General features: G+C 39.1%; 1 protein-coding gene across 1 annotated transcript; it reads right to left on the reverse strand.

The window, feature by feature from the left end:
* Positions 1–355: 355 nt before the first annotated feature.
* On the reverse strand, positions 356–1,297 carry LOC140498150 (olfactory receptor 1f45-like). Its single transcript, XM_072599438.1, has one exon. The coding sequence runs from the start codon at positions 1,295–1,297 to the stop codon at positions 356–358; it is 942 nt and encodes a 313-aa protein (XP_072455539.1).
* Between the last annotated feature and the right edge of the window lie 8,956 nt (positions 1,298–10,253).

Here is a 10,253-nt window from a genome sequence, read left to right on the forward strand (position 1 = left end):
TGGAAAACCACTCCAGTATTTTTGGCAAGAAAAACTTAAATGTTTTCACAAAGACTCAGGCACGACTGAAACAACTGAACAACAACATAAAGTACCACCTAAGAAATTTCTCCTTTATTTTATGAATAAAGAAACTGAAACAGGTTAACTCAGGCTTACACAACCAGGAAATGGTACAGAAAGTAGAACCAGGCATTCTGACAATTAGTTAAATTCTCTATACATCACAATACCCTGTTTCTTCGGCAAGTTAGAGGTGAACAGTTTGAATCTTACACTGAAGAATACTCGTTGAGAACCTGTTGTCACAGCAATGAAATTGCAATGTGAGAAAACCCAGGAGGATGTCTCAGAGTCACAGACAGAGGCCTGACTTCCTGGTGAAGAGTATCCTCAGGGCTCCTTTCATGTCATTGTTCCTTAGACTGTAGATAAAAGGATTCAGCATGGGGGTGACCACAGTGTACATTATGGCTGATGCTGTGTTCTGCTGTGCTGTGTGGGTAGTTGTTGGCTTAAAGTACACTCCAATGATTGTCCCATAGAAGAGACAAACGACAGTGATGTGAGAGCCACAGGTGGAGAAAACTTTCCATTTACCATAAGCTGATGAGATCCTCAGCACAGCCACAAAAATTTGAATGTAGGAGATTAGAATGCCAATGAATGGAATTACAACTGTCAGTCCTCCCATTATGTAGATCACCAAGTCATTGATGAAGGTGTCTGAGCAGGCCAATCTGATCACCATATTGAGGTCACAGAAGAAATGAGGGATTTCAGTGTGGCCACAGAAGGAGAGGTGGGTCAGCAGAAGAGTTTCTGTCAGAGCATGAGCACAAGTCCCAAACCAACACACTGCTACCAGAAGGAAACAGAACTTTGGGGTCAAGATCATGGAATAATGCAATGGAGCACAAATGGCCACATAGCGATCATAGGCCATGACAGTGAGAAGGACACTGTCTACCCCCCCAAACCAAATGAAGAAGAATACTTGTGCCAAGCAGCTACTGTAAAGAATTGCTTTGTTCCCAGATATATAATTAACCAGCACTTTGGGGATGATGGTGGAGGTGAAACAGAGGTCCACCAGGGACAAGTTGGTAAGGAAGAAGTACATGGGCGTGTGGAGACGTGAGTCTGTCCCAATGGTCAGAATGATGAGTAAATTCCCCAAACCTGAGATAAGATACATAAGTAGGAATGCAAGGAACATGAGCCTGTCTTGTTCTGGTTCGTCTGAAAGGCCCAGGAGGATGAATTCAGAGATTCTTGAATGATTTTCCCCTTCCATTGGTCTCTTGGGAAAAATATGTGGACAGAATGAAATACAAATTTAAAACAGCCCATTGAAAGTTGATTTGATATTTTTCCCATTAAAATCAGTGAAGAGAGAGTTAAAAGACATAGGATAGTGGAAAAACATTTGCAGTGAGGAAAATATCAAAGTTATCCCTGGAAAATGTCCAGGGAATTAAGAAAAGATGCCCCTTAATAACAATTGTTGTGGCAAAAGAATAAACAAACCCTTTTTCATTGAAGGGTGAACTACAAATAAACACATGAAGTCATGATCCAAATCGTTGATAGTAGTAGAGGTGTGAATGGAAACAATTCTTAATTTTCACTTCACACTCTCAAAATTTGCACAGAGAACAAAAGATGAGAATGTTCAGTGCTGGTGGTTCTATAGGGATCTCTTATCTAAGCTTGGTTATGTCCTTTTGGCAGAGCTGTGTAGTGACCCAAATGTATCCATTTTCAATTCAGAATTGTGCAAGCTATTGGACTAAACTGTTCATGTCCTTCATCTCAGAGATCCCAGTACTGGACATATATCCTAAGAAAGTCAAAGGCAACAATAAAGACAATAAAACAAAACACCCCACCTAAAATTCATAACAGCATCCTTTGTAGTGGCAAATACCTGAAAACAAAAAGGGTAAATATCTATTGATCCTGCAAGTTTAATATTATTTTGTCTTGCTCTATAAAGTAATTCCTTTATAGTTTTACCCTGATTTGGGGGGGGGGGTTGTTTTTATTTATTTTTAACACAGTTTATAACAGATAAAGCAATTCAAACTTTTGGTCAGGTGATACATTTTTTCAAAACATTTTCAATTTGGACCACAAAGGAATTTTTTTTTTAAACATAAGCCAACTGAGACACAGATAATATTTGTTGCTAACTTCACAATCTCTTGATCTAATTGTCTCCTCCGTATTACTAAGAATAAAAAGACCCTAACTTAATGTTGTTGGTCTAAAGTCCTATGCCTAATAGCTTAATTTTAGGCAGCCTCAGATGTTCCTCTACCCATAATCTATAATTGAATAGATCTGGTATTAAGCTTGCAAACTTTTTGACTATAGGGAATTGCCACCAAGAGTAGGGACATTGCAGGGAAACAATATCTCCCCAGCTTCATGTCTATTCCAGGCAGGAGTAGATTGTCCACTTGTATTCAGTAAGGCTTAAAGTCTGCCAGGTGTCATGGGGGAAATTGAGTCCGGAGAATCCCACCTCAGCCCATGTTGAACAGCTGCTCTTCCACTCTTCCCTTGAGATCACCTATGCAGTTCATACCAGCACCACATGAGCACACTGGCATCATGTAATGGAGGCTTGGATCGCCTTTCTTGCTTCCCATACCTGGAGTTAGACTCAGAAGAACAGTCACTTAGTAGTCCCATATCATCTAAAAATGGCGAGCTCCAATAACCAGGTTTAAAATATGATTATGGTTTCACTTTGGCTAAAGAACATCTTTTAGGCAAGTCTTAAGTGGCTTACATGACTTTCTCTACATGTTCTAGTTCCTGATTAAATGGCAATCATAAAATCTAATTTACCATTAAAACCTTGACTTTTCCATCAATGCCAAATTTTATCAGAGGTTACCTTCCTCTTGGAAAGTTAGACTGAAATTCTTTTCTCCAAACTAAAGGTGTCACTGATTTATTCTCAGTAATTAATTCAGTCTATTGTTTTAATACTAATTGCTTTTACCTCACTTTGTAACATGACCAATTTTTCTCCCCATTATCCCGCTTCCCCCTACTTCCTAATACCTTGCATTCTGGTTGCTCCTTCCCTCAGTGTACGCTCCCCTCCATCACACCTCACCCCTATCCTGTCCCCATCTTCCTTCTTTTCTTGCAGGGCAAGATAAATTTCCATACCCCTATCCCTATAATTCTTATTTCCTGATTATAAGCAGTAAAAATTCTCTACATTCGTTTCTACTACTTTGAATTTCAATTTCTCTCCCTCCCCCCCCTCCCCAGCCCCACTAAGAAGAGAAGCAATTCAATACAGACTAAACATGTGTTGTTTTGCAAAAGACTTCCATAGTAATCATGTTGTGTAATACTAACTATATTGCCCTCTGACCTATCCTATCCCCCTTATTTTTCCCCCCTACAATTGACCTTGCCTTTTCTAGAAATTGTTTATTTCTAGTGACTCCCTTCACCCATTTTCCTTCCCTTCTAATATTCCCTTCACTCCACTTGTTGCCTCCTCTCCTACTTTCCTGTGGTGTGGTATAAATTTTCATATCAAATTTAGTGAGCATGTTATTCCTTCCTTCAGCCACATAAGGGGAGAGTAGTTTTAATCCCCTCCCTCCCCTTCTCCCTTACCTCCTCCATTGAATAAGATTTTTCTTATCTCTTTTATGAGTTATAGCCTACCCCATTCCATTACTCCCTTTCTCTTCCTGGAATTTTTCTCCTTCACCCCTTAATTTTTATTTTATTTTATTTTATCTTTTTGTATGTGTGTGTATGTCGATATCATCTCTTCTGATATAATACACCCTGTACTCTCTATCTATCTATGTGTATGTGTGTGAGTGTGTGTGTACAATCTCTCCAGCACCCAAATACTGAGAAAAGATTCAAGAGTTAAAAATATTTTCTTTCTATGTAGTAATGTAAACAATTCAGCTTCAGAGAGTCTTTTATGATTTTTCTTTTTTTTTCTTTCTTCTCCTGTTTACCTTTTCATGCTTCTCTTGATTCTTCTCTTGGGAAGTCAAAATTCTATATAAAGATCTGGTCTTCTCCTCGCCGTGAAATCTTCAAATTTGTCTCTATCACTGAATGTCCATTTTTTCCCTTGAAGTATTATATTCAGATATTCTGGGTAGGTGATTCTTGGCTTCAATCCCAGTTCCTTTGACTTCTGAAATATCTTACTCCAAGCCCTTCGATCCTGTGTTATCCTGATTGTATTTCCACAGTACTCAAATTGTTTCTTTCTAGCTGCTTGCCATATTCTCTCCTTGATCTGAGAACTCTGAAATTTGGCCACAATATTCCTAGGAGTTTCTCTATTCGGGTTTCTTTCAAGGGGTGATCGACAAATTTTTTCAATATCTATTTTGCCCTCTGATTCTATAACATCAGGGCAGTTTTCCTTGATGATTTCATGGAAGATAGTGTCTAGGCTCTTTTTTTGATCATGGCTTTCAGGTAGCCCAATAATTTTTAAATTATTTCTCCTGGATCTGTTTTCCAGGTCAGCTGTTTTTCCAATGAGTTCTTTCACATCATCTTTAATTTTTTTAAATTTTTGGTTTTATTTACTAACTTCTTGGTTTAACTCATAGTTATTCTTTTCCCTGGACTCAATTCTCTCTTTCAATGAATTATTTTGTTCAGTGAGCTTTTGAACCTTCTCCTCCATTTGACCAAATCTGCTTTTTAAGCCCTCCTTCCTCTCGTTGGCTTTTTGGACTGCTTTTTCCAATTGAGTTAGCCTCTTTTTAAAGCTGCTATTTTCCTCAGCTTTTTTTTTTGTTTGTTTGTTTTGTTTTTGTTTTTTTTTTGGTTCTCCTTTAGTAAGCTGCTAACTTGTTTTTTAAGGTCTTCTATTTCCTGAGCCAAGTTTAAGGCTCCTTTGGAGGGAGGGCCCTTGACTTCCTCTGGCAGTATGCCTTGTTCTTCCTCATCTGAAGGGATGGGGGGAGACACCTGTTCCCCAAAAAAGTAACCTTTTATGGTCTTATTTTTCCCCCCTTTTCTGGTCATTTTCCCAGCCAGTTACTTGACTTCTGAATTTCCTCTCCACACCCACCTCGCCTCCAGTTCCTCCCAGCTAGTGCTGAGGGGCTGAGATTCAAATACTGCTTCCCAGCCTTTCGGGGGGTGGGGGGGAGAGGGCTGGGCTGCTATTCAGTGTGAGATTAAGTTCAGGTGCTCGGGTAGGGGCAGGGCCACCACACGGGGCTCAATTTCCTCAGAGGTTTTACATGGAGACCTTCAACAATGGATCCAGGCTCTTGACTGCTTTGGGAGTCCTTGTCTGCTGCTGCCTCTGTGCTGCCTCCCGAGGGAGCCTGAGTTATGGGGACACCCCACTCCCCTCTCGGTCATCCAAAAAGACTCTCTCACTGACCTCTGGCACCTGTGGGTGGAGGGACCTGCACTGCTCCCCTCAGTGCCACACATCCAAGGCAGGGCTGAGCTCTGCCCCGGGTCCAGTGCATGACACACCTTTGGTTTTTCAGGTCTCTCTGGAACAGAAATCTCCTCCACTCCATTGTTGTGTGGCTTCTGCTGCTCCAGAATTTGTTGGAAGTTCTTCTTTACAGGTATTTATGGGCTGTGGATTAGGAGCTAGTATATGTGTCTTTCTACTCTGCCATCTTGGCTCCTCCCCCTGTTTTACCGATTTTTATAGATAAGAAATTTAAGGACAAGGAATCATATAACTAGGAAGTAGTAGAAGAAGAATTAGAACCAGGCATGCTAACAACTGGTTCTGTGCTCAATCACATCAGACTGCTTGGTGTGTAGGTCAAGAGGTGAAAAGAATGAATTTTGAACTAGGAAATAGACATTGCAAAAAAAATTGGGAGTTAATGGAGCTCATTGGCCACAGAGATGTCATAATGAGACCAATATTTTACAAAAAAATTACTTCAGATGCTAAATAAAAATAATGCATGAGTCATCATCCTAGGTTTATAATTGGTTGATTTTTGCTTAATTTTGTCAAAATCCAGTGTTCAGTTTGGAAAGTTGGGGCAGACAATGACTGTGGAGGTTTTGGAATGTGTGTCTAATGTTTAAGGACTGGACAATTTGAGTTGAGAGAATTTCCTCACCAGATTGTGCACAAGATGATGATTTTTTAATTACAGTGCCACTCAAATGAAGCTATCAAGGGATTATAATCTACCTTAGTGGAAGGAGTTTTATATACATGGATGATGGATCCTTAAAGTACTGTAGGAATCAGAGGGGTTTAAGGTTCATTCAGTCATCTCTATCATTTTGACCTCAAAACTATATTTTTATGAGGATGGGGTGGTTAACATGGTTTATTGATAGTATTTTATCCATAGAACTATGTTACACTGTAGTTCTTTGTACTGGATGAGATTTGGATCTTCCTACCACAAGTCTCTTCTCACACCACTTCATTCTCCATGCAGCCTTCAAATTGATCTACCTAAAGTGCCAGACTGATTACACACCTCTGTATTAATAAAATAATAATAATAATAATAAAACTCCAACAACTTCCTATTATTTCTGGGATCAAATATGAATCTTCCATTTGACTTTCAAAGCTTTTCATAACCTGACCTCCTCCTACATTTTCAGTCTTCTTACACCTTACTTTCCTATATTCTCCATTATGTGATCCAATGACTTTGACCTCCTTGCTGTTCCTTACAGAAGATCCTTTCTCTGATTCTGGACATTTTCACTGATTTTTACACATGGCATTCTCTACCTCTTCTTCTCCACCCTCTAGTTTTCCTAATTCCTTCAAGTCTTGGTTAAAATAATATCATAGGCTCAACTCTACAGGTCACCCACACTTCAGTAGAAATTCCCTCTAGAATATTCCCATAAATGGTCATGTCACCTCCACTTAAAAGCCTTCAGAGATAGGGAACCCACTACTGAAGGCAGACTATTTCATTGCATTCATAACTAACCTACATCCCTCCTTTCTGTCCACAGTAATTCCATGAAAGACTTTGCAAATGCTTTCTTGAAATATAGATGAACTCATTCTGTGACTTTTCACAGGAATTGGCCCCAAGTCTTTCCAGTTCCAAGCCCTGGACTATGTTCATTAGACCAAGTCAACTGTAACTAGTCACTTTGAATTGTGAAGGAGAAAATCCTTCATTGTTACTGTAAACCAATAGAGATATGGAAGTTAATTACTTTGCTAACTAAGGATATTTGGGGGAATAAGGTAGGACAGGAGATTCTAAAAGTAACAATTTCTGTATCCCTGTCTGGATAATTGGATTTCTCTCTAAATTTTAAGATTTGAGAAACAGAATCATCTTTGTGTGGGAGAAAGACCATTGGAATGGGATTCAGGAGACCTAGGTTCTAGTCCCAGATCTTCCATTAATAGATTCTGTGATTTGAATCAGCTTTTCCTCATGGTCCTTTCCATGCCTGATAGACTATTGCATAAGGTTCCATCCAGCTCTGATATTCCATCTCCAACATTCTATGTTTTCTGGTCTCAGGTCCTTTTTAGCTCTAGCATTGTTGTTCTATGATCTAAGGTCTCTCTCAGCATTAATTACCTCTATTCTAAAGTGGTAATGTCAAACTCAAAATGAAACGGGTCCACTATATCACACAAAAAGATTCCTGTAGGCTGCATAACGACTTATTTTTAAAATATAATACTATTCATGTTTTATTATGTTTTCATTTATTTTGTTAATTATTTTATGATTACATTTTAATCTGACTTTGACAGTACTTATGAGAGTCGTGGGCCATGTGCCTCCTGCTTTGAGGATTGGACATCTCTGTTAAACTCTTTTCTGGCTCTAATATTCTATATTGTGAGGGATATTCTGTCTCTCCCATTTTTTGCTCCTACTGCTCTCCCAGTTCTGAATCCCCTGATATTTGAAACAATCTAGTATCAAAATTGACTGACTCACTTTTTATATGATACAACTAAGTTAATGCAGCAGGTTAAGATTCATGTCCATGTCCATGCTTCTTGGAGACCAAGTAGAAGGATATTTTTAGCCCTATGCATTTCCAGTATTTTATATTCTATGTTCCTTTTGAGCCTGAATATTTTATATTCTTAGGTCTTCTCTGGTCTTTGAAATCCAATGTTCTACATTCCAATAGTCCACCCAGTTCTAATATTTTGCATTCTCAAATCCCTTTTAGCAATAAGTTTCTGCAATTCTATGAGGCATGTTCACAACATTACTTTGTGTGAGAATGACCTACAAAGGAACAGAAAGTGCCCTCTGCCTATCTACTTACTTGGGTGTTTGGCCTGAATCTTCTCTTCTGTTCTTGAAGGATCAAGCAATTGCCTTCCTTGGTTCCCCAAGTTCAAATAAGTTTCAAACAGGTAAGCAGCTCAAGCTGTGGGCTGGCACACCAGGTCGAGAATCCATATGGCTAGATTCCCAGACAGATGTCCATATTCATGACTACAGCATTATCCCTTTCCTTTTGTGATATTCTTCTTTCCTCTTTTGTGGATGGAGAGAAGTGTAGGTTGAATTTTGCATTTTAGAAAATAACATCTTCTTGTAAAATGGTAGTTGTGACAGTAAAACACTTTCCATTGACCTATTTCCTAGCCTGTCTGTTCTTCCTGACATACAGGATTCTCCATGTTCCACCACTGTCCCTTTGCACTGACTGTGCCCCATATCTTAAATGTTCTGTTTTCTCACCCTGCCTGTTGGAATTCCCAGTTTCTTTTAGAATTCTGCCTGACAATTTTTTATATGAAACTTCTCTTGATATATGGAGCAACCAGTTCAGCTGGTTCTCTCTTTGCTCCACAAAACCATTTTTCAGTTATTTTGATTTATTTTGTAAATGTTTACATATATCCAAGTTATCTCCACAGTTGTAATGAAAGATCCTTCAGGAAAGGGACTATTGCCCTCTTGTGTTGAGTCCCCAGCAATTTGCACATCACCTGTCCCATAAGAGCTCTTTAATACATTGACTTGAGAGATTGACTCTGAGCTGCCTGCCACTTCTAAATTTGGTTTCTGAAGAAAATATTTCCTTTCCTACTCAATCTAACACTTCCTTTTCTAAGTTCTAAAGTTCCTTCCAACATTAATATTCTATGAACTATGTGTGAGAATCATCTTGAACTCTGCTATTATATCTCTTTCATTCTAAAGTCCATCCCAGTTTGAATATTTTATGCTAAAAGAAACTTTTCAGTCAGTCAGTCAGTGAGCATTTGTTACTACATGGCAGTCTCTGTGCTACATACAAAGGAAAAGAACAACTCCTGCTCTCAGGGATCTTCCACTCTCATGGGGGAGACAACATGCAGACAACAATGTGCAAACCAGATACATACAGGATCAATTGGGGGAGTCTCAGTGGAAAAGTACTAAGATTAAGCAGGACTGGAAAAGGCTTCTTCTAGAAGAAAAGACTTTAGCTGAGCCTTGAAGGGAGCCACACAAGCTAGAAGGTGGAGATGAGATTGCAGAGAGTTCCAGACATGGGGATCAGCCAGTGAAATGTTTATATTCAGAGAGAGTTTTATGTGAAGAGAAACCAGGAGGTCAGTGTCACTAGGTGTCAGAGTATCTGTGGAGGTGTAAGATGTCAGAAGCTGGGAAAGGCAGAGATTGTTCAAATAATGAAGAGTTTTTTTTAAAAGCCAAGCAGAAGATTTTGTATTTGGTATCAAAGCCAACTGAGATCCACTTGAATGGAAGAGTAATATGGTCAGACCTGTACCTTAGGAAGATGAGTTTGATAGCTGAGTGGAGGATGAACCAAAGTGAGGAGAGACTTTAGATTGGGAGACTAACCAGAAGTCTATTTTAAGTCTTGTGCAGCTCTGAAATTCTATATTCTAAGTTCCTTTTGAGCTAGAATATTTTATATTTTCAAATCTCCTCTAGCTCTATTTAAAATTGAAGTCCTTTCTGTCTTTGAAATCCAATGTTCTATGTTCTAACAGCCTTTCTAGTTCTGACATTCTACCTTCTCAAATCCCTTTTAGGAATTAGTTTCTGAGATTCTTTGATCCACATTCCCAACTTTATGTTGTGTGAGACTGACCTTCAAAAGAATAAAAAGTGGCCTCTGCCTATGCACTTACTTGGGTGTTTGGCTTTGATCTTCTCTTTTGCTCTACAAGGGCCAAGCTATTGCCTTCTCCTGGGCCCCTACTGACAGATAAGTTTCAAATAAGTAACTAGCCCAAGCTGTGGGTTCTTCTAAGAGCAAGAGGGCTTGAA

This window comes from Notamacropus eugenii, chromosome 4 (genome assembly GCF_028372415.1).
Source record: "Notamacropus eugenii isolate mMacEug1 chromosome 4, mMacEug1.pri_v2, whole genome shotgun sequence".
Classification (NCBI taxonomy): Eukaryota; Metazoa; Chordata; class Mammalia; order Diprotodontia; family Macropodidae; genus Notamacropus; species Notamacropus eugenii.